At 40.4% G+C, this 26362-nt stretch overlaps 1 protein-coding gene across 1 annotated transcript in view; it reads right to left on the minus strand.

Annotated features, from left to right (window-relative positions):
* Positions 1 to 26362, minus strand: part of pcdh15a (protocadherin-related 15a) — a 231551-nt gene that overhangs the window by 187842 nt on the left and 17347 nt on the right. The window contains exon 3 of the mRNA XM_058796177.1: positions 9796 to 9914. Within this exon, the coding sequence (XP_058652160.1) occupies positions 9796 to 9886 (91 nt within the window). The 5' untranslated portion in view covers positions 9887 to 9914. The remainder of the gene's footprint in view (positions 1 to 9795; positions 9915 to 26362) is intronic.

A 26362-nucleotide genomic window follows, 5' to 3' on the forward strand; every position in this document is an offset into this window, starting at 1 on the left:
GCCACACCAGCTCCCAGTGTGCATTGAGACACAGCATCAAAGACAGACAGGTACAGCAGAATGACAAAAGTGGAGACGTGAGTGATAAACAGATAAGAGCGACTATAATAATAAAACCACACCAATATAACACCAAGTATAAAAGAGAGGAAGAGATGGGCAGAACAAGAGACAAACAGGAGGGAAAAACTGATTTGATACACTCTCTGCACAGATGATGGGAGATTGGACCTCGAAAGTGCTCGGTCACTGTGGTGATGAGAGGACATGCAGGGTTTTGTTAGTGAGCGACTGAACGTGACCAAACTAATTTCACCTCCAACACCACAAGAAAACAATTACTCTGCTTATTTTACAGCACAACGGTGTTAGAATTAGGATTGTCTTCCATTTTTCTACTACACTTTTTTCTGTTGAGTTATAATAATGTGTATTTTAGCACTATAGAAAGAATTTAGGGTGTTTGGCAGAACAAAGGACTGACTTGCCTAAATTCAATTTGCAATTGTTTTGTAGTGGCACACGACATTAGAAAGCTCTAGTCACAGAAGATTTTAAACAGACTAAGAATCCATGAATTTCTTTCTGATGAACTTGAATGAATAGCAAAATCTGTCATATAAACTGACACTTGTCATTTTTTTTTTCCAAACCGTGCTGTCTGCCTCCATCATACTGTCTTCTAAGATAACTCATGTTGGCCAAATTCAAAGAAAGCATTGAGCACACTCGACCATTCAAAAGTTTGGGATCAATGAAATGATACGTACGAATGTGTATATAAAAATAAATGCTGCTATTTTAGACTTTTAATTCATGAAAGAATAAGATACTTATTTTAAAAACATTAAAATAGCTTACCAGCCTCAAACTTTTGAACCTTATATAAATTTAAAAAATAAACCGATTCTGATATAAATATTTATATATTTTAATATGTATATTTTTATCCTTTTTAAGTTGTCTAGTAAAAAATAATAAAAAAAAAAGTAAAAAATAAAACTTCTAACCCTAACTATTTCAACAACTTTTTTGTTATAACACCTTCTATGAGCAGTTTTGTCTCTTAGTTTATTTTCTTTAAAGCACTACCACCAAAAGCCATGAAATGCATGACCTTCAACATCAACAACAACAAATCATGAGATATATACACTAGCATAAAAACTTAGTGTGGATCACTGTGAATGCAAATGGTTAAAAATGTTTTTTTTTTTTAGCTGGCCACAATCATTAAAATTGGCTTTGATATAGCTGTCAGAATCTAAATAAATAGTAAATAAAATTCACAGATTGTTTTATTTTTATTTATTTTTTTTATGACGATTGGGAAAACTAAACTAGGTGGAGTAGCCATGCAGTACTAAAGTATTGGACATATCCGTAGTCACAATGCAACACGCCATATACACATCAAGATAAGAAACAGTGTTAGCAGGCCATATTCAGCGGGCAGCTCACTAGGATTGAATAGATGCGTTCCAGGAGCAGCTCAGTGTAATTACGTCCAGTGTATTTCTTAAATAACAGCCCACCATTTCATTCTGATGGCATGTGACTTGAGAAGCGTTTCCTCCTCCCTCTCAATTAGACAGAGAAGACTGACTCCACTCTCAAAGTGCACCTGCAGGCTGACTTTAATGGCTCACCTAGCAGAAGATATCCAGCGGAGTTTAATTACAGTGACAAGATGAAATAGGTGGAGTTGATATCCAGCTCGTCTTTTGAGACGGAGACCCAGATTTCTCAATCCACTTTTAAATAGTGCATACATACTCTGAGACGTGTTCAAAGTACAGGCAAACGGCAAGAAAGAAATATAGGCAGCCGACATGGACAGGTGCCAAAGAAAGTGGATCTGTTCCAATCTCTAGTGCACTATCAATCACTATGAAGTCACCTGCCTACTTTGAAGCCGTAGCTCACAAAAATAAAAGCTATCAAGTATTCAACTAGTCAAAGTTACCTTGAGAAAAATGATCTAGCTACACTTTAAACTACAAACAAAAAACAGCGATGGATGGATGTGGTCAAGTACACAAATCAAGTATTTCAGTAAAGGTACAGATACCTTATTAAAATATCACTCAATTTAAGTACTCATTTTCAATTTTGCTTGAAAAAATTACTAAAGTATTTGATTTTTAATGTGCTTAAGTATTAAAAGTAATGATATGTTATTATGAAATGTAGTAGAGTAAAAATTGCAATAATATGCTTGAAAATGTAGTGAAGTTGAAGTAAATTAAAGTACAGGTTGTACAGTTATAAATGTAGTTAATTACAGTAAAGAAGGACAAATACTTTGTTACTGTCCCCTGTAACTAAATAAAGTGTAATAATGTAAAATTTAATAATGTAAAACATTCTGCTAAAAATATTTTTTTTATTTTGCTACAAAAAATTTGACATAAATTGAGGTTCTGTGATGATTTAAAAGAATTGGTGAATCATTTATTTGAACCAGTTCATTTAATTAATCATTTAAATGAACAAACTCCCTAAAATGAATCATATTTCCAAAAACTATTTGATACATTTTCAACATCTTAAAATATGTTTGATTATTGCCTCAGCTCATTTTGTTAAAAGCTGTGTGTGTAAAACAGTTATGTAATGTGTTGTGCAACACTGCTACTTGTTACAAAAAATAGCTTGATATGGTAAAGCTCGACTGCTTCGACAGTTACTGAAACACTGCTGAAAGATGCATTTACGTCAGTAGCATTCCCATGTGAAGTTAAAATCCAACATTTCTTCTATAAGGCAGCATACTAAACAAAATGGCACCTAACTGACTTACTTGAAACACTGTAAACAGTCAGCAATTCTATTAAATAATAATATGTTACATTTACACTGAACAAAATTATAAACGCAACACTTTTGTTTTTGCCCCCATTTTTCATGAGCTGAACTCAAAGACTTTTTCTATGTACACAAAAGGCGTATTTCTCTCAAATATTGTTCACAAATCTGTCTAAATGGGGTCCGAAAACCAGTCAGTATCTGGTGTGACCACCATTTGTCTCACGCAGTGCAACACATCTCCTTCGCATAGAGTTGATCAGGTTGTTGATTGTGGCCTGTGGAATGCTGGTCCACTCCTCTTCAATGGCTGTGCAAAGTTGCTGGATATTGGCAGGAACTGGAACAAGCTGTCGTATACGCCGATCCAGAGTAGGCTTGCTGCGATAGACGGTGTTGGTGGTGATACCGGTGATAAGCCGCAACACCGTCACTTACCCACCACGGCACTGTCCCTCGCCGTCATTTAGATTTTTTCTTTTTTTAATAGTAATAAAAATTATTTTGTTCAGTTAGCGAACATACACTACAATTAAAACTGAATGCGGCTGCTCAATGCAGCACACCGAACGAACGACAGTCGCGCATCACAGACCAGATTTCATTTATCACGTGAGGAGAGTGAGTCGAGCTGACTGACAAGAAGAGTGAGGTGAGACAGATAAGACAATGGCAGAAGAGTTTCAAAACTAAATGTAAAAGCACCTGTTTTAAAAATATTTTGGATTTTGAAAAGCCTGTTGACCTGCCATTTATCTAAGGCGATAGTTTTTTTAACATTTGTTTCTCATTTATTTGGTTCCACAGTATTTGCTGAGTTTTATTTTATTTAAACTGTGTAATTTTTTCCCATGATTTTACATAAAGGTGTATGCAGTCCGTGCCTCCAAACTTTCTTAATAGTTTTGCTAATAAATGTTCTACGTTTTATAATTATTTGTTCCTCAGTCTTTACAGATTTTAAGTTTGTATACCTATTTAAAATTCGTAAGTTGTTTGTCATTTTATATTAGGCATAGCCTATGGTGTATTTTTATTCGTTTTGTTAATAAAAGTTATATGTTCTACGTTTAATTTTTTGGTTGCTTGAATTGAATTCAAGCAATTGATGCCGAATTGCTGCTAATTTAAAAGTGAAAGTAAAACGCGCACTGAGCTTTTTTACAAGCCATTTAAAACCGAAGGAAAGCGAGGAAAAGAGGGAAAACTCAAACGACCCCCCACCACGGTGATACCGGTATTACTGGTGTTGTCACACATCGATTAACCGGTGGGAAAATTTCCTCACCGTCACAACCCTAATCCAGAGCATCCCAAACATGCTCAATGGGTGACATGTCCGGTGAGTATGCTGGCCGTGCAAGAACTGGGATGTTTTCAGCTTCCAGGAATTGTGTACAGATCCTTGCAACATGGAGTCGTGCATTATCATGCTGCAACATGAGGTGATGGTCGTGGATGAATGGCACAACAATGGGCCTCAGGATCTCGTCACGGTATCTCTGTGCATTCAAAATGCCATCAATAAAATGCACCTGTGTTCGTTGTCCATAACATTAGCCTGCCCATACCATAACCCCACCACCACCATGGGCCACTCGATCCACAACGTTGACATCAGCAAACCGCTCACCCACACGACGCCATACACACTTTCCAGCCATCTGCCCTGTACAGTGAAAACCGGGATTCATCCGTGAAGAGAACACCTCTCTAAAGTGCCAGATGCCATTGAATGTGAGCATTTTCCCACTCAAGTCGGTTACGACGACGAACTGCAGTCAGGTCGAGATCCCGATGAGGACGACGAGCATGCAGATGAGCTTCCCTGAGACAGTTTCTGACAGTTTGTGCAGAAATTCTTTGGTTATGCAAACCGATCGTTGCAGCAGCTGTCCGGGTGGCTGGTCTCAGATGATCTTGGAGGTGAAGATGCTGGATGTAGAGGTCCTGGGCTGGTGTGGTTACACGTGGTCTGCGGTTGTGAGGCCAGTTGGATGTACTGCCAAATTCTCTGAAACACCTTTGGAGATGGCTTATGGTAGAGAAATGAACATTCAATTCACGGGCAACATCTCTGGTGGACATTCGTGCAGTCAGCATGCCAATTTCACGCTCCCTCAAAACTTGCGACATCTGTGGCATTGTGCTGTGTGATAAAACTGCACATTTTAGAGTGGCCTTTTATTGTGGCCAGCTTAAGGCACACCTGTGCAATAATCATGCTGTCTAATCAGCATCTTGATATGACACACCTGTGAGGTGGATGGATTATCTCGGCAAAGGAGAAGTGCTCACTAACACAGATTTTGACAGATTTGTGAACAATATTTGAGAGAAATAGTCCTTTTGTGTACATAGAAAAAGTCTTAGATATTTGAGTTCAGCTCATGAAAAATGGGGGCAAAAACAAAAGTGTTGCGTTTATAATTTTGTTCAGTGTATATAGCGCTTTTCTGGGTACTCAAAGCGCTTTACATGAAAATTATTAAAATGCATAACACAAATATTAGCTCTAACACTCACAGTTGCTTATAAAAGTCAGATGTTAGCATGATGTTAAGCTAATTAATTAATACTCTAAAGGCCTTTCCACATAACTTGCATCAAGTTTTTCCAATTGTATGACACTATGAATTTATGACAGCTGCAGTTACCTCCAAATCTGGCCATAAGTATGTGGCTGTCACATAATTTTGCCTCATCAGTGCTGTTTTTCAGAGCTCAAAGGGGCAAAAAAAAGGGGGAAAAAAAGGTTAAAAGCTGTCAAACTTCATGAAAAGATCTTGAATTCCTTTTATTCATCTATATTTATATTATTTGTTTTATTTTAATACTTTCACAGCTTTTGTCTGTAACATGTAATTTTCAACATTAGTATGTTGCATAGCTTTAATAAAAAACAATAATAGTAATAAATGAGTAAGTAAAAAGTTGACAGCTCCTTTTTTCCTTTCTTTGATGCATCAAAGCCATTGGCAGGTCTTTTTTGTGCACACGTCCCACTTTGTTGCTTCCCAGAAAAACTGCCCTTCTTTGGAACTTCAGCATTTTGGAGGAGGTGAAAATGGCGCATGTTGCTTGCAGTGAAGCTCAGTAACAAATCATGTGTAAGGGCCTTAAACAATAAGAAACCAAAAAAAGAAAACTTCCTTAAAATTTACTCGGCCTCAGGCCATCCAAGATGTACAGTGAGGAAAATAAGTATTTGAACACCCTGCTATTTTGCAAGTTCTCCCACTTAGAAATCATGGAGGGGTCTGAAATTGTCATCGTAGGTGCATGTCCACTGTGAGAGACATAATCTAAAAAAAAAATTCCAGAAATCACAATGTATGATTTTTTAACTATTTATTTGTATGATACAGCTGCAAATAAGTATTTGAACACCTGTCTATCAGCTAGAATTCTGACCCTCAAAGACCTGTTAGTCTGCCTTTAAAATGTCCACCTCCACTCCATTTATTATCCTAAATTAGATGCACCTGTTTGAGGTCGTTAGCTGCATAAAGACACCTGTCCACCCCATACAATCAGTAAGAATACAACTACTAACATGGCCAAGACCAAAGAGCTGTCCAAAGACACTAGAGACAAAATTGTACACCTCCACAAGGCTGGAAAGGGCTACGGGAAATTGCCAAGCAGCTTGGTGAAAAAGGTCCACTGTTGGAGCAATCATTAGAAAATGGAAGAAGCTAAACATGACTGTCAATCTCCCTCGGACTGGGGCTCCATGCAAGATCTCACCTCGTGGGGTCTCAATGATCCTAAGAAAGAAATCAGCCCAGAACTACACGGGAGGAGCTGGTCAATGACCTGAAAAGAGCTGGGACCACCGTTTCCAAGGTTACTGTTGGTAATACACTAAGGCGTCATGGTTTGAAATCATGCATGGCACGGAAGGTTCCCCTGCTTAAACCAGCACATGTCCAGGCCGACTTAAGTTTGCCAATGACCATTTGGATGATCCAGAGGAGTCATGGGAGAAAGTCATGTGGTCAGATGAGACCAAAATAGAACTTTTGGTCATAATTCCACTAAACGTGTTTGGAGGAAGAAGAATGATGAGTACCATCCAAGAACACCATCCCTACTGTGAAGCATGGGGTGGTAGCATCATCTTTGGGGTGTTTTTCTGCACATGGGACAGGGCGACTGCACTGTATTAAGGAGAGGATGACCGGGGCCATGTATTGTGAGATTTTGGGGAACAACCTCCTTCCCTCAGTTAGAGCATTGAAGATGGGTCGAGGCTGGGTCTTCCAACATGACAATGACCAAGCACACAGCCAGGATAACCAAGGAGTGGCTCTGTAAGAAGCATATCAAGGTTCTGGCGTGGCCTAGCCAGTCTCCAGACCTAAACCCAATAGAGAATCTTTGAGGGAGCTCAAACTCCGTGTTTCTCAGCGACAGGCCAGAAACCTGACTGATCTAGAGAAGATCTGTGTGGAGGAGTGGGCCAAAATCCCTCCTGCAGTGTGTGCAAACCTGGTGAAAAACTACAGGAAACGTTTGACCTCTGTAATTGCAAACAAAGGCTACTGTACCAAATATTAACATTGATTTTCTCAGGTGTTCAAATACTTATTTGCAGCTGTATCATACAAATAAATAGTTAAAAATCATACATTGTGATTTCTGGATTTTTTTTTAGATTATGTCTCTCACAGTGGACATGCACCTACGATGACAATTTCAGACCCCTCCATGATTTCTAAGTGGGAGAACTTGCAAAATAGCAGGGTGTTCAAATACTTATTTTCCTCACTGTATATAGTTTGATTCTTCATCCAATGGATCCTCTGAAGTGAATGGTTGCCATCAGAATGAGAGTCCAAACAGCTGATAAAAACATCACAATAATTCACAACTTAACTCGAGTCTATTAATTAGTGTTTTATGAAGTAAAAAGCTATGGGCCATCATTAAAGCTGCAGTAAAAGATTGACAAAAACTGTTGATGTTGAAATTCAAACAAACACATCACTACCCAAAAGAAACACACCCCTCCTTTCATTGCTCTACCCCCAAATTCATGAGCACGTTATGCAACGCAGGCAACAACTAAATATTATAATATGACAACAACAGCATATCCTGGTTCTGGTAAACACAGCAAAACCAATGTTATTCATGTATTGAGCAGAAACAAAGTCCTATTTGCAGGCCTTCCCGCTCTCTAGGTCTCTTCAGTGCTAAAAAGCTTTGACTGTTTCCTCATTGGTAATGTCTCAGCAATCTCTCTTTCTACAGTCTTTCTACAAATCTCACTCTCTTTCCCCAACATCACAAAATTATTCATTTAGGTATTGATTTAAATTTTCCACATTGTTTCTCAGAAATCACTTACTGCACCTTTAGCACATTTTAACCGTCACTTCTAGCCAACATTTGAGTCCATAATAGCACTTCCTCCAGTGGAAAATGTCCATCCTCTGTTGTTCTCTCACATCAAAATCCACCCACATATTTGTTTATTAACCAAACAGTTGCTGGTCCCCATTAAATTTGATAGTAGGAAAAAATACTGTGTAGTAGGAAAAGTCACTGTGGACCAGCATCTCTGTTTTTTCACGTTCTTCAAAATAGCATTTATGTTCAGCAGAAGAAAGAAACTCATTCAGGTTTAAAACAACTTTTGAGTGAGTAAATGATGGTATAAAAATTAAACACTATGACAGAACTGACAGACAGATGACAGAATTTGTATTTTTGGGTGAACTATTCCTTTATTAATAAAACAACAAAACACAGAGAAAAATCACTCACTACTCTTGACTGAAGAATTGTAATAGAGTTGCTTTGCTTTAATAATAATAATAATAATAATAATAATAACAAATCTATATAGTGTTTTATTTTTATATTTGTTCATTCAGTTTCTTGAATGCTCCTGCTAAATACAACAATTGTACCTGAAAATAAAGCACTGTTTTATTTGTATATTATGTGTATTTGTAACATATTTTTTAATAGCAAAGATAAAATAATGAAAGATTTTTATCTTCGCCCACCTTAGCCAAAAAATCTGCCATTCTTTTTTATATTTTGCTACCTTGAAATGCTTTGTCTTTATAAAAGGGACATTAGTTTGGCTGTAATGCTCAGACAACTTTCAAAATAGTAAAACCAACATGACAAAGAATTGTGATAAAATTGTGATATTTTAAAAATAAAAACGTGATATGATATTTTTGCCATATCACCCACCCCTACGTCTACACCAAACACACAAGACAACATGCCAAATCTAAACAACTCCCATTATAATTAATGAAGCCGTCTACACTGTAAGCACCCGTCTGCAACAGTTTTCAGACTGTTGTAAGACATTGCATCATGGATATTATGCGGCATAAAGAGTGTGGCAGAATTTCAACCACCGCACGTTATACACAATTTTACCACCTAGCCCTGCACATAACATCCTCACTGCGCTCTTCAAATCATACAAAAATCCATAACAATAAACGCTGCATGAACAGACAAGGATATCTGAAAATGTCAACTAAAGACGCCCACCAATCTTTTATCCTCAACCACTAATCTGAACAGTCTGACAATAGCCACAATTTATTTGCCTCTATTTCCACTCAGCCTCGCGGCATTTCCAGCAACGTTTTGAGATTTTTATTACGGTTGTCAGTTTGTCTTTGGCAGACGTGACGGTATAATTCATACATCATCAGACGCTCAGTTTGGAGAGCTGTATCTGGCTGCTTCGGTAATGAAGGTGTGCAGAGAAGACGCAGAGACCGATTTGCAAGACGCTGCCACACAGAGATAGAGATACAATTATCTCTCTGACTTCGCTCAGAGCGTAAACGCTGGGCTGTAACATCCTATTTCACCAACTCCAGGAATGAAATCGAAAGTTATGGTTCTGGAGAAAAGGTGCAAGGTTTATTTTGCAAAAGTGGTAAATAAAATCTCTCATGTTAGTAACAGGGAAAGAATGATGGACAGAACTTTGAGTCTCACCCTCAGTGTTTTGAGCTGAGATTTGGGTGATGATAACAAACAAGCCAATCGCCAACCCCAGACAGCCCGATCGCCACCAGCGCCTCCTCATCTTCAGTTACTGCCTACTGCCAACCCACCTGCAGAGAAACAGAGAAATTATGTTATTTCAAAGTCTAAAATACACTATATCACTGTTGACTGTGCAGAACTACTAAAAAATAAATAAAATATTCAGTTTAAAAATCAACAGAAAACTTTGGTGTAATGCTGCATCCATACTGATGGGTTATTTAGAGAACAACTGTTTCATATTTATAATATATTGATATATAGTAACATCCACCTTGCTTTCTGCATAATAAGATCGGGCATATTGGTCAAACACTTCATCTAAGACTTCATCCTTGACACCAGTGGATGCCTGATGCCCAACACACAGACGTTCTTCTGCACAGTCAATACAGTTCTCATGGCAGCTCAAACTTCAGTTCATATTCAGTCAAAATCAGACAAGTCTATCAGTTAAGCTGGCATGTGGATATTGGGTCAAAGTTTCAGGCACAGTAACCGACGAGTGCTCACTGAATTAACAATTGCTAAAGTTACATAACAACAAAAAAGATAAGATAAAAACATAGAAAGCAAGAAATACAGTAAGAACTATGGTTCAAGGACAGTTTTAGCACAGTTAGGCAGTTTTTCTTTTTTTTAATTAAAAAAAATCACTTTGTATTTAATTTGTCTACTTACAATGTCTTAAAAGTGGATAATACATTCTAAGTTCTGTCACTTTTAACTTTTTTTTTTTAAGCCTAGTTTCATAACTAGCATTTTATGAATTCCACCAAAAGAAAGAAGAAAAAATAAACACATATTTCAACACCTTGGAATTATAAGGTTCTATCTGACATTTTTGTCAAAACGGAGTTATTCACATATTCTAATTCTGTGACAAATTATTTACTTGTGATTTTTTTAAGTTGTGAACATTTTGAGACTTTTTTATTTAGGAAACTAAAAGGTTCTATCTATGAAGTATAGAATGCAAAAACTTTGAAGCTCAGTATATCAAAACCACTGAGAATGCAGATAGTGGCGATTTTGCATAATTTGAACAGGCCCCTCAAATGACTGTTGTCTCCAAGTACACAGACTTTAGGAGAAGAAAATATGGGAGCAAAATTATTGGTTGTAGTGGAAATTATTTCAGAATTAAGAGACCATCATCATTTGTGTAAAATCATTTACACACATTAATTATTAGCATGGTTTATGATTATTTCACCCTTGTTTACATAATCATTGTAAAAAAGAAAGTTAAAATGTAATATTTTTATATTACAAATTTTGAAATGATAGAAACAAGAAATAAAATGTAAAAATGCTATTTCGTAAATAAAAATAATTCAATACTTCAAGATTGTAGTTTAAATCAAGGGTAAAAAATAAAAACATATACAAAGGCGTCTGAAAAGCAGTAAAAAATAAATGATGACGGCAAAGTTGAACTTTTTGCATTTATTTTTTTGCTGATTTTCACATGCCTTTAGATGTTTTATTCTTTTGCAAACAGGTCAAAAAAGTTTAATATAAAAAAAATAAAATAATAATTGTTAAAATTAATTAAATAAACAATCATTTATATCTGATATTTTCTCAGTTTGTGTGTGTACTGGAAAACAGTTTTCATTATAAAGCCATTGTCAGAAATATGGATTTAATCTACTTTGCTTTGTAGGTTTTTGTTGCGCAAGGACAGATATTACTTGACTTTGTACAAATATACACAAGGGATTATCGCATTCATTTATGCGTGTGTGTGTCCCGTCGTGAGGCTTGCTGTCTCGGCGGTTGCTGCCTACACGCGGAGGTTGATGTAGAGATAAACTTAAAAAACAAGTGTCTCCATTTGATCTGTCACCTGTATTCATACTCACAATCTCTACGATGTGCCTGCGGCAGCTGTATGAGCCACTGAAACGGCTTTAAAACCATACGCTGATGTGCGTCAACACAGTCATCTAAATACAACATCAGACTGCGTCGCCGCCACTGTCAGATTCTCTATTCCCAAAAGAGCGCAAGCAAGTCTCTGGAGCCTGATGGGTGAAAATGATAGTTCCCACTTTAACATTTCCACAGAGTGCTCAACAATTGTGACAATACACAACAAGAAGGGCTAGAGAAACATAAGAACTTGCTAATGCAGTCTTTTGTGTTCTCTGCTTTGATATAGAGGTTTGAGGAGCGTAAGCAAGGTCCAAAATTAACTTTCTACCAATGACGTGTGAACTGAGAGAATTTTACAGCCATAAATATTTCTTACTGACCAGGAAACTGTAGTTCCCTTTCAGTCAGTCACGTTCGACATAACGTCAAGTAAATGGGATCTCACCCGAGAGCCCAATCACCTTCGAGTGTTAACAAAACAAGCCAATGACAGTTGGCGTGCGTGTTTCGCCACGCGCACCCCGCCCCGCAGCGCAGGTATAAAAGGTATTTCAGCAAATCTCTGAGAGTGTTTCCAGACAGTAAGTCTCGGCGTTGGTGTTACGGCGTGTCATGGCGTGCTACAGCCTATCAAACTGTGGTCTCGCCGCGACCTCCCCTGGGCATTTCAGCGCTTTCTCTAAAAGAATGTTTTTTCTAAAAGAGCAATATCTACTCCACGAGCGACAGGCGTCTTTTTAAAGATGGCTTCCCGCTCGTGTGTTTCTGGATGTGGTCGTTTCCTGGCTTCATCTGACGGTCACGATTGCTGTGTCTCGTGCTTGGGCTTTCAGGACGCTGAAGCAGCACTCGTGGATGAGTCATGTTCTCATTGCGGGAACATGACCATCGCGACGCTGCGCTCCAGATATCTCCTTGTCAAACGGAGGGGTATCCCCCTTGCCATGCCCCGTTCTAGCTCCTCCAGTTCTTGGAGGGCTACTTCGGCTCATGGTCAGGGTGACTTGAGGATCACAGTGAGAGCTTCCCCGTCGAGTGCGTCTCCGCGGGCCTCTCACTCGCACCATATGGTGTTCCCGAGCGAGATCGCTGGATCCCCGGACAAGGCGGGGCCCAGCATCTCGTTCGGAGCACCAGCGGATGACAGGATGTCGATTGCTGCATCGGAGGGCGAGATAGGCTCTGGAGATGACGATTCAGCTGCGTTGCCTCCGTCAGGAAGAGTGGCGTTGCCCGAGTCAGATCCAGAACTGACTGCTATGCTTTCCCGGGCCGCTGAGAGCGTCAGGCTGCACTGGAGGCCTCCTCCTTCTCCCGAACGCCCAAGGCTGGACGATTGGTTCCTGGGGGTGCGGGCCGATCGCCGGCAACCACCTCTGGTTCCTTTCTTCCTGGAAGTGCATCAGGAGGTGACTAGGTCTTGGAGGGCACATTTTTCTGCCCAAAACAGGCCTAGTGCCTCCTCTGTCCTCACCACCCTCGAAGGCAGAGCGGCCCAAGGGTATGTGGACATCCCCACAGTCGAGCACACTATTGCCATGCAGCTCTGCCCGCAAAGCGCCGCTGCCTGGAGGGGTAATCCACGCCTTCCGTCCAGGGCCTGTAAGTTCTCGTCCGCTCTAACGGCCAAGGCTTACAGTGCTGCTGGACAGGCCGCTTCTGCCCTGCACACCATGGCCCTCCTGCAAGTTCACCAGGCCAAGGCGTTGAAGCAGTTGCACGAGGGTGGTGCTGACCCAGGTGTGCTGCAGGAACTGCGCACAGCGGCGGACCTCGCCCTAAGGGCGACGAGAGTCACGGCGTGGGCCCTGGGTCAGACGATGTCCACATTGGTGGTCCATTGGTGGTCCTATGGCTGACCTTGGCGGAAATGAGGGAGACTGACAAACATCGCTTCTTGGACTCCCCGATCTCCCAGGCCGGCCTATTTGGCGAAGCGGTGGAGGGCTTTGCCCAACAGTTCTCCACCACACAGAAGCAGACGGAGACGTTTCGTCATATCCTGCCCCGGCAGTCTTCTTCTGTTTCCACCCTGCCCCAGTCGTCTGCTCGTCGCCGAGGGCGCCCTCCTGCGTCCTCCACCTTCGCTCCAGCTCGGCCCCAGCAGCAGCCTTCACAACGGCCGCAGCGTGGGGCTGGCTGCAGGAAAGCGACCCAGAGTCTTCGGATCCTGCTCTTCAGCAGATGGTGACCGCACCACTCCTTCCCCCAGAGGAGGGCTGGGTGGAGAATCTTTTGTTACCTTTTTGTTTTGTTCCGCCACTGGCTCCCCACCCAGTGGTACCCAAAACCTCAAAAAAAGAGCAGTTTCTTTTTTCTCTGGGTCCCAAGAGGGTGAGGATGGTGGTGCACGAGACATAGTCTCTACACTCCCTTCCCCTCTCCTTTCGCCAGTGGGCAGCAGGGTCTGGCCCGAGGATGCGATGCCTTCTCCCACGCCCCCTGCCCAGCCGTGGAGCCAGGTAAGTGTCACAACGTGCACTCAGACCCCACTTTGGGACGCACTGCCTTCCGAGTCGGGTCCCTGTGCTCCACTTCGCTGCCCTACTGCGGGTACGTCGGTGGCTCCCCTGCTCCCGCTTGTACAGTCTCTGGGGGCCTGGCTAGCGCTCCCTAGGCCGTCTCGCTGGCTCCTGAGAACCATCAGACTTGGCTACGCGATTCAATTCGCCCAGCGTCCTCCCAAGTTCATTGGCATTCGGTTCACCTCTGTGTTGAACAAAGATACTCCTCTCTTACGTACAGAAGTCGCGGTCATGCTGGCGAAGGACGCGATAGCCTTCCAGCTGAGATGAAGTCAGGGTTCTACAGCTCCTACTTCATCGTACCCAGGAAAAGCAGTGGGTTACGACCAATCTTGGACCTGTGCGTTCTGAACCGGGCCCTTCACAAGCTCCCGTTCAGGTTAGGTTAGGTCAGGTTATGTTGACGCAGAAATGCATATTTCAATCCATCCGTCCCTTCGATTGGTTCGCAGCGATCGACCTGAAGGATGCGTATTTTCATGTCTCGAAACAGAAAGTACACAGACCCCTCGACACAGACCGTTTCAGTCACCCCGTCCTGCCGCCAGACCTTCAGCCCGTGGTCGGATCTTGCTTTTCTTCAGGCAGGAGTGCCCCTAGTGCAAGTGTCCTGGCATATTGTTGTATCAACAGATGCCTCTGCCATGGGCTGGGGTGCCATGTGCAATGGGCATGCAGCCGCGAGGCTCCGGACAGGACCCTGATTGAAGTGGCATATCTACTGCCTCGAGTTGCTAGCAGTATCGCTTGCTCTGCGCCGCTTCAAATCACTGCTACACGACAAGCATGTACTGGTCTGTACGGACAACACTGCGACCGTTGCATACATCAACCACCAAGGTGGTCTACGCTCCCGTCGCATGTCGCAACTCGCCTGCCATTTCCTCCTTTGGAGTCAGAAGCATCTGAGGTCACTTCGCGCCGTTCATGTCCCAGGCGAGCTCAATCGAGCTCTCACAACAGCCCGCCCTTCCGGGAGAATGGCAACTCCACCCCGAGACAGTCCAGCTGATTTGGAGACACTTCGGGGATGCCCAGGTAGACCTGTTTGCCTCCCCGGACACGTCCCACTACCAGCTGATTTACTCCATGTCCGAGGGGACCCTCGGCACAGACATGCTGGCACTCAGCTGGCCTCGGGGCATACGCAAATATGCGTTTCCCCCAGTGAGCCTTCTCGCACAGACCCTGTGCAAGGTCAGGGAGGACGAGGAGCAAGTCCTTTTGGTGGCGCCATACTGGCCCAATCGGACTTGGTTCCCAGAACTGATGCTCCTCGCGACAGCCCCTCCTTGGCAAATTCCTCTGATCTCCTTTCTCAGAGAGGGGGCACCCTCTGGAATCTCCACGTGTGGTCCCTGGACGGGACGCAGAGGTTCTAGGTGGGCTACCTCCAGCGATAGTAAACACCATCACTTCAGCTAGAGCCCCGTCTACAAGACACACTTACAGGCTGAAGTGGAACCTGTTCGTCGATTGATGCTCTTCCCACCAGTAAGACCCCCGTAGATGCCCGATCAGGGTCATGCTGTCTTTTCTGCAAGATGGGTTGGAGCGAAGGCTGTCTCCCTCCACCCTCAAAGTGTATGTTGCCGCTATTGCCGCACATCACGATGCAGTAGACGATGAGTCTGTCAGGAAGCACGACTTGTTCATCAGGTTTCTCATCTGGTACCCTCTTGGGATCTCCCCTCGGTCCTGACGGTCTTGAAGGAGGAGCCCTTCAAGCCTCTGCAGTCAGTAGAGTTTAAGTTTCTGTCATTGAAGACAGTACTCCTCACAGCATTGGCCTCGGTCAAGAGGGTAGGGGACCTGCAGGCATTTTCGGTCGACAATTTGGAGCAGGTAACTCTCACGTTGGGGCGCCTCGATAGCAGACATATTAGAGCTGCCGGCTGGGCGACACCTAACACGTATGCGAGATTCTATAATCTCCATGTAGAGCCTGTGTACTCGCCTCAGGTGGCCAGTAATTAGGTGGTGTCGATCACGCTTGCTGCGCCATTCCCCTCTACGGACCGGATATGTGCGCTTTTACTGCTTCTCAGTTCAGTTCCCTTGGCGAACCCTGTTGAAGTTCCTCCCGCACCCTCTGCAGTCAGACGTGGTGGAGCGCCAGACGCCAGGTCCAGCACTCATGTGTTTGCCCAAGGTCAGTCCTTGTGCTGGGCTAGGTGCGTGTGTAGTGATTCCCCTTCAGGTGATCCCACATGTGTTTTTTTCTACGGTGCGGCTCCCCTCACGGTGAGCCCGTGTCTTTCCCTGGCAGAGACCTTCTGCCGTGTATTTATCTCACCCCAGGCTGGCTGAGTATACCTCAGAGACTTCCATATGTAGTACTGCCCTAGGCCAGTCCATATGTGTGGTACCTCCTTTATGCAGGATGTGGCTTCCGGAATGTTCCCCTACTTGGGTACACTTTCCCAGTGTTATCCATACCCACTGTACGGAATAGCAGTGGCTGTCATCTCTGCCTAAGCCCTGTCCTATCTTCCGTCCCAACTGGTGTGGGGGGACTTGCCGGCTTCCGCAGGGCACTGGAGAGGGTCAGCAATAGTGGCGTTTTCATAGGGATCCCATTTACATCAGTCACTTGACGTAACCCTCGTTCCCTGAAGGAGGGAACGGAGACGTAACGTCCCGTCGCCACAGTTGCTGTACCACCGCTGTACGGCTGGGGCACATAGTCTCGGCTCCTCAGCAAAAAACTGATGTGCGTTCCTTTTATACCCATGCTGCGGGGCGGGGTGCGTGTGGCAAAACACTCACGCCAACTGTCATTGGCTTGTTTTGTTAACACTCGAGGGTGATTGGGCTCTCGGGCGAGATCCCATTTACGTCAGTCACTTGACGTTATGTCTCCGTTCCCTCCTTCAGGGAATGAGGGTTACACACGTAACCGAGACGTTTTGCATTGCAATTCCAAAAAGACTACATACGTTGGTGCATTTTCTGAACAAAACATAACTGGTGCTGGCCAGTGCCAGTGAAGCAGCTGCATTCCCAGGGGACCTCACATAAGGCCAACATCTATGGTTTATGTATGTATATGGTTGCTAGGGCATTCAGGTTGGTTGCACAGCAGTTGTATCCATGGCATTCTGATCAATGTTAAAAATGCCTTTACTCATGTAAACATTAGAATAACTTGTTACTATATTGTTATTTTATATATTGTTAGCATATTATTTATGTATAGTTAGTTTATATAGTTCTTTATATTATAATATTTCACTTACTGGATTAAATCAACTTTTGTTTTTTTGTTTTTTCAAGAAAAATCATGTTGAAATATGAGTATCAAATACAATACATCATGATTTTGTCCATATCTCAATCATCATTGTTTTGTGTTGCATTATGCTGTATGTTTTGCCCCACAAAAAAAAAAAAAAAAAAAAGACTTTGAGCTTTGATCATAAAACTAAAACTTTACTGTCAATATCTTCTTACTAGGACATATTATTTTAAACTATACTGTAGAGTGACAACTTACATTTAGGCTATATGCATTTCATGAAATTACAGTCAGTTATACAGTCAGTTATAAAGATCTCATTGATTTACAATACAAGTTATATGAATTATTGAAAAAATATTTTTTGGCCATATAAATATCAACATTTGCACCATAAAATGGAGGTGTTTTTTCCTCCTTGAGTATATGAGCTTCATATTCTCACTATGTCATACATAAAAGCCTGATGTACAAAATATGACACAACAAAAATGCATATGCACATATTTATAAAAGTTCAATATACAGTTCAGTTCCAAAGAAATATTTTTTTCCTGACTATATTATTTCAGATGTCAGGCTTTACAGTATTAAGGAACCAAAAGACACCCTAATGTGTAGCCATAAACTGACTGAAATCAGTCAAAGTTACTGAATCAAACATGTTTGTGTACAACCGAGGGTGGAACTACATTAAGTCTGACAGATGTCTTTTTCAAACAATGGATGAGTAGGTCACTCCATTATTTTACGTTGCTTTACAAGAGCCTATATTGCAAACGGTTGTGTTGATAAATAGGTCTTAGTGTTTTTCTGAGTATTTTAGATCAAGCAAGAAAAATCTCACTGACTTACTGCCAAAATCTGCAATGATCCTGTTAAACAATGCTGTGCTGCTTGCACATCAAGTGTGAATACTGCAACTTTATATGGCCACTGAAATGAATATGCGCTGCTCATTGCATTGCAGATACAAGATGAAACAGGACATAAGATTTTAAGAATAAACTACAGACAGCTATCTAGACACACAATCACACATCTAAAACAGCTTTTGCATATGTGAACGCACACTCTTAGATGCAGGTAGTTCAGTCATGGAGGACATCTCTCTGCCTTTTTTCTCTATGAAAAATGATTCATTATTTGCTCTCAACATGCATTTTTCCTCCACTACCTCTGTCCTTTAATCAAAGTATAATCCACATAGTCTCAAGCTCAGAGTCCTTTCTAAGCCTCATTAACAGTCATGGCAACAGACGCCACTTTCCCTGGCTGCTATCAGGACCCTTAAGACATGCTAGAATCTGTCTATATATCACAAACTTTCCTCTATATTTTATTCCCTTCACTTTCTAAGCCTCGCATGTGTATCTGTCAGAATGACGACCAGTTGCAGTGTGAAACTGTTTCATTACAGAATTGTTATGGAATGACACGTATTACAACCCACAGAAACCAACCGAGAAACAGACACGCTGCAGTGAAGATAGTAAAGAAATAATAATAATAATAATAAAACACTTATTAAAACTATTTAGGCTGCATTTAGGGCATGTAAAAACTGATAAAATGTGTAGCTTGAAGGCAATGTAAATCACTTTGGATAAAAGCATCTGCCAAATGCATAAATGTAAATGTATATAATGACCCTTATTTATACACAGAATGATTAAAATGTTGTAAAAACAAAGATCATTTTAGTATGTTTTACATTAAAAGAATTATACAATTTCAGTTTTTTGTGCAAAATTTCAACATTTCTGGATTAATTCAATGTGTTTGTTTTTTTTTTTGTTGTTGTTGTTTTTTGTAACTGTGAAATTTACTAGCAATTTATGTTCAATTTTTTTGAACATAAAATAAACATCTAAATAAATACATTTAATATTAATCACTTCATGCCAGAAATTCCAAATTAAGTGGACAGACGGATGACTGTTTAAATGAACATCAGATGACCAGATATGAAATGCTAAATCTAATCAGATTTAGAACCACATTTGAAAGTAATCCAAATTGGATGCCAAAAAAGTGTTTTTGCTTACTTGCATGCCAAAATTATCCAATCTGTGCCAGAAGTCTGTGGAAGAAAAAAAAAAGTGGTTGACAGCATAAATGCTGCTTTAGATTGACAACATTTCAGTTTTCAAGGCTGAAGGTGCTCAATGAATTAAACAGGAACCATAGCTATATGTGAAAATGCTGTTCTCTGCTACACGTTCCTATAAAATAGAGAGTGTGTGTATACTTTTGAAATATATATATATATATATATATATATATATATATATATAAGCAGTCTAATTTATTTTATTTTACAAAACAAATAACATGCCTAGAGAATATTTTCTCAATAGATAGCTAGATAGATAGACAGAGGTCATTTGATAACACTGCAGCGTACTACGGTCTGAAATGTGTATCATTTCATAAGCGATATGAAGTGATTCACATACTATTTGAAAGAATTGTTAATAGTAGTTATAATTCAGTGTATACAGTGAAGTATGCAGCAAGCAGTACTCTAGTATTCCATTCTGAACAAAGCCAGTGAAGCACACTTTAGCAGACGGGGATCATTCACATTTCATTCATGAAGTGGGTGTGTTTTCTATTAACCAGCTGGTCTACTCTACACTCAGCCCTCATGCCTGCATTTGCTGTTTAGCTACATATTTAAAACAACACAGGGACTGAATAATCTCATGTCATCTTGAGAGCAGATTGAAACCTGCAGCCCTTCCTGCCGCTGGAGTAACAGCGCGTGGTGCAAGTTTGATCAGCCCTTAAATGCATCATTATTTTGCTGCCTGTAATGTTCTATTATTCCTACAACACTTCAAATTCTCAGCCTGTGTTTTTTAAGAAGAGCACAGATGGCTGGGCAGGGTTTTATTATCAAGGGTCTATGCATCTTTCACAGTAACATTTGATATCAAAGTACAAAGCTGCTGGATTTCCGGAAGGATCCAAAGACCTCTGAACAAGCTGCCTCCTGCTGTCAAAATTACCCAGCAGACATGAAGTTCCTAAACACCAACCCCGACAGCAAACGTTTTACATCCAGACTGTTATCCCTCAAACACCCGCTCTCGTAGATCTGGATTTCCTCTGATCTGTATTGCTATCAAAACACACAACTGATGTCAGAATGACAACGTGGTGATTTAATTAGCATTCATTGACCCCAAACAGAAAGAGCAATTTTCTATTGGGATTTAAAGCATTTGCATAATTTGAACATATTGCTTATACTCATGAGTTATGTCTGTGACATGCTGAGTAGGGCAGATGAGGGCAAAATATTTCTTCAATTACAAATAAACTAGAGTGATGACACTGGTTCATGTTCAGTAAAGTTGTCTCCCAAATTAAATTAAATTAAATTAGAGACTGGGTTTTTGTCTCAGAAGAACAATTTGAAAAGCAGGAGACTCAAATTGCTCTCCAAATAATCTCACTGCTGTCAGGGGAAAAAAAACAAAAAAACAATTGAGATGTTAAAAAAGATCTTATTTGGTGTTTTTCTTTCCTATGGGCTGTAATGTTTAGGAATTTAGAGGTTTTTTTTTCCATCGCTGGCTATTAATCTAATGAATTGTGTTTGAACTATGAAAGCATTTCTTTCTTTACTCAAGGGCTGCCTCACCCTTTTTGCGTGTGGTGAAGGGTAATGGATCAAAGTGATTGGCATCACTACGTTTCAGCAAAGCAATCAGGGGTAAGAAGGCCACTGCCATTACTGTGGACTATAATATCAGCAAAGCACACCTGCCTAATAGCACCCTGCTTTTTCCACTGTCACAGGCAAATAAGAAATCAATGGAAATTGCTGACATCTCACGCTAAAACCTATTACAGTCAATGTCCGACAGTCTTTTATTCATAAAATGTTCTGTCAAGCTAAACCCCTCATCAAAGACACTTTGACGCTATATCATGCTAGGACACTGTTTTGCATTTCTAAATAATTTAAAATGACTAAACTTCACTGACAAGCCACTCATTCGCCCAGCATGCTTTCAGAAGCCACCCGAAGGATGATCACATGATGGGTAACTGATCGCAGACAGGCCAAATTTCCAGTGAATCACTTGTCATAGACACCAAACACTGACAAGACGTTACTGAACCCTCCCAGTAAAGGTAAAATAAAATGCTGTGCTTCTTCCTGCCTTTAAGCAATAGTTTGGCTAAAAATCAAAATGATGTAATTATTTACTCACCCTCATGTCGTTCCAAATAACAATTTTACGGTTTCACAGTACAAAAATAACAGCATACAGGTTTGAAACAACATGAGCATGAATACATAATGAGATAATTTAAATTTTTGGGTGAAATATACTTTTAAAGGAATAGTTCAACCAAAAACTAAAATTTGCTGAAAGAATTTAGAATTACACCGATGGACCCTCTATAGTAAATGTCAGAATGAGAATAAAAAAAAGAAAATTAGCTGAAAATGTAATCACCTTCAGGCCATCTAAGATGCAGATTTTTATCAGCTGTTTGGACTTTTATTCTGATGGCACCCATTCACTGCAGATGATCCATTGGCAAGCAAGTGATGCAATGCTACATTTCTCCAAATCTGTTATGATGAAGAAACAAACTCATCTACATCTTGGACGGCCTGAGGGTGATTACATTTTCAGGTAATTTTCATTTTTGGGTGAACTATTTCTTTAACCCTCTCGCTCATCTTCTATTTAATTTTTATCTGGCTAGAGTGCTGAGGTGAACCAAAAAGAATGAACGCTGCCAAAGACAGCAGAGCAATTCATTACCCAGTGTGAGATGTAATCAGAGGACGTCAGGGGTCCAAACACTAATGACTCCAGTGATTAACCCATGTCAATGACCCAGACATGTTCCAAAGCACCTGTTATGGCAATCAAGCACATAGATGTGTTACTGTATGCTGGAATTTTCAACTTGCGAAAATGTGTAAAAGTGTGTCACACAAACAAGGCGGCACCTGAGTAGCTGTACGCAGATGTAGCAATAGTAATGAAACCTATTTATAGGGACAAGTGTGTAAAATATGTAAACGATCTGCTGTTGATAATTGCACACCTGTAAAACAAATGCTTGCATAGCTAACCAACCATTATCCACTGCAATATGCTTGCTAGGAGACTTCAAACCACCAAAACACCTGCAAAGATAATATTAGTGCTGCCATTTTGTTTTCTTATACTTCATCTTTCAAGTGTTGGAAAATGGAACGACATTATGTTTGAGATTTGGGGATATCAAGTAGAATTATCCTAAATCCAACTTTGTGAGATGGAAATTACTTTGAATACACATTAAAAAAATGTGTAATTGCAACTAGCCAAACAGATTAAACAAACCATTTCATACTGAGAAATGCTGCCAATTTTGAAACCTCCCCATTCAGCATAAATAAACTCTTATTGTTTTACTGTTATAGTTTTTGTCATTACTGTTTGTATTTGTTATAAGGTGATGTTAAGAATGAATTTTATATATATATATATATATATATATATATATATATATATTTTTTTTTTTTTAATGTTTGCTTAGTAGTATTATTAGCAGCACCATAGTTCACCCAGTCATTTTTACACACCCTCATGTCGTTCCAAACCTGTATGACTTTTTTTCTTCTCTGGAATGTATACAACACAGTATTTTGAGAAAAGTATTAGTGTTTTTGTCCAAAAAAATGGAAGTCAATGGTCACCAAAACTGTTTGGTTACCAAAATTTTTCAAAATATATTTTTTTGTGTTTTGCCAAAGAAGTCATACAGATACAAGGTTGTACAATAACATTCCAATTTTATACCAATGATGCTCCTATGGTTTATTATGAATTATGCCATGGTCTGTCTGAATACTCGATTCTGATTGGCTGGCAGGTGTTGATTAAATTCGTTGAACCGCACAGGTAGTTCCAGGTCAGTTTAATCACGTTCTATATTAATGCGCTTCCTATAAACATTGGTATCCATAGTAACATACAGTTACAGTTGAATAGTAATACAGACAAAAATAACCATAATTTTTATCGTTCCGGTCAAATATTGCAGCGCAAATATTATTAACATCTTTAATATGTGAATGCTGGGAAATGACCATGGCATAAACGGGATAATCAACGGCTAGCTGTGCATTAAATGATTTGAATGCACTTCGCGGAGGCAACCACCTCTTTTGTTCACACAAAACAAGGGGAGTCCGCTTTTAGCTATTATGCCACCCACAGTTGGAATCAGCTTCCAGAAGAGATCAGATGTGCTAAAACATTAACCACATTTAAATGCAGACTCAAAACTCATCTGTTTAGCTGTGCATTTATTGAATGAGCACTGATTGCATTGTATTTTATGTATAATTCTTTTCAATTTGTAACCGTTTTAAATTCATTTTAAATCAATTTCCAAATTATTTTAAAAGGTTTTTAAGTTCCCTATTTTATTGTTGTGATTAGTTTACTTCCTTTTATGTAAAGCACTTTGAATTACCATTGTGTATGAAATGTGCTATATAAATAAACTTGCCTTGATCTATATCTTTAGGAAATCACATTGATTCAAATCAAGAGTAAACATCTGTAAATTGACATCACCACTGAGAACAGCTTTCAGCAATCTGCACTCCAGGTCACAAACAAACCAGGGGAAATAGCACTAGAAAAGCTATATAGACACCGTATAGCTAATATGAGTCAAGGTCATAGCACACGACAACCATATTAAAGTAAATGACAGGGTGGCTGTGGTTTGTGAACTGGGTACAGCACACTAGTTTAAAAACACATTCAAAGCAAGTGTGAATAGAGCTGAGGTCAAACCAGAGCAGCACCTCATTCAGACTATACAAAGATGGACAACACCTCAAGCTGTGGATCGATGAAAGGTGCAATGGATGCATTTCAAGGGTCGTGTGACTCAAAGACATTTGTGTCAAAGAGTTGTTACTCATGTCAGTTAAAAAAATAAAAAAAGTTTCTGCTCTTGAACACACGTATAAAATTGCATAATGCAATACAGTACAAACACTGCTAATATTAAAGTTTTTAAAAAAAAAGATCCGAGTTGTTTTAGTGCCAATTTACCAAATTAATTGTGCAAATCTGGTAGTGGTGTCAAAACAGCTGCAAAATTGGAGTTTTCTGCACAGTTTGTAAAAAATGGTCACGTGTGCAGTAAATGTGTAACGTAGGGATGAGGCAGAGAGAGAATCCACTTGCAAGCACAACTTTAATAAAGAGACAACTCAAGAAAGACTTATAATCCTCACAGAGAGAGCCAGGTACATCCACGGAATCATAAAACAATGACCAGCAAACACAAGTGAAAACCAAGCTGTTTAAATACACAGACAAGCTAAATGAGATAACAAGGGGGCGTGAGCAGTTGTCATAGGAACACACAATGGTAACTATAGAAACAAACAAGCAGACTAAGGAAACAGGAACTAGACTCAGGAAGTGAAGAAAGAAACTCTTCAACAAAAGAGAAATACTTCAACAAAAGTCCCAGGACAGACAGAGAGCACATATGACAGAGCCCCCCCCTTTAAGGAGCAGATTCCAGATGCTACTAAAAATGACAGACCAGGAGGGTGGTGGAGCGGAGGCGTAACAGGGGGAGGGATGGCGGGCCAGGTCTGTGTGGAAGTAGAAAGACCGGGAACTGAGGCAAAGCCAGCAGAGCAGAGCACCAAGGCAGAGCAGACAGGACTAGAGCCCACCAGGGCAGAACAGATGGAATTGGAGCCCACCAAGACAGAGCAGAGGCCCTCCACGGTGGAGCAGAAGACCACCAGAGCCAGACAGCAGACCACCACGGCGGAGCAGAAACCCCTGGTAGAAACTGGGACCTAGGGAAAACTGAGACACAAGAAATAGAGAGAGCATATATAGTCTCAAGGACCAAGGCAGGGAACACAAGTTCAATATTTTCCCTGGTGACAACTGAGCGGGCAGACAATATGGTTGTGACGTTGAGGAAATTTTCCCACCGGTTAATCGACATGTGACAACACCGGTATCACCATGGTGGTCGTTTGATTTTTCCCTCTTTTCCTCGCTTTCCTTCGGTTTTAACATTCACTTTTAAATGAGTGGCAATTTGGCATTGCTTGAATTCAATTCAAGCAACAAAATATAACGTAGAACATAGAACTTTTATTAACAAAGCGAATAAAAATGCACCATGCTATTATGCCTAATATAAAATAACAAATAACTTAAAGTTTAAATAGGTTTACAAAACTAAAAATCAGTAAAGAATGAGGAACAAATTATGAAATGTAGAACGTTTATTAGCAAAACGAAAAAGAAAGTTTGGAGGCGCGGATGGCATACACCTTGATGTAAAATAATGAAAAAATAAATACAGTTTAAATAAAAATCAGCAAATACTGTGGAACCAAATAAATGAGAAACGAATGTAAAAAAAAAAAAAAAAAAAAAAACTTCCATTATCACTTAGATCAATGGCAGAAGTCAACAGGCTTTCCAAAATACAAAATATTTTTAAAACAAGCGTTTTTGCATTTGTTTTGAAACTCTTCTGCCATCGTCTTGTCTTTTTCAACCTCACCCTTCTTGTCAGTCAGCTCGACTCACTCTCCTCATGTGATAAATGAAATCTGATCTGTGATGCGCGACTGTCGTTCGTTCGACGCGCTGCATTGAGCAGCCACGTTCAGTTTTAATTGTAGTGTCCTCTAACTGAACTAAATGATTTTTATTACCATTTAAAAAAAAAAAAAAGGTGGGGGATGGTGCCGCGGTGGGCAAGTGACGTAACCAGTGTTGTGGCTGATTACCGCCAACACTGTCTAATCGCAGCAAGCCTAGCAGACAACTCAAAATTTAAGACAGGA

This window comes from Onychostoma macrolepis, chromosome 13 (assembly GCF_012432095.1).
Source record: "Onychostoma macrolepis isolate SWU-2019 chromosome 13, ASM1243209v1, whole genome shotgun sequence".
In the NCBI taxonomy this organism is placed as follows: domain Eukaryota; kingdom Metazoa; phylum Chordata; class Actinopteri; order Cypriniformes; family Cyprinidae; genus Onychostoma; species Onychostoma macrolepis.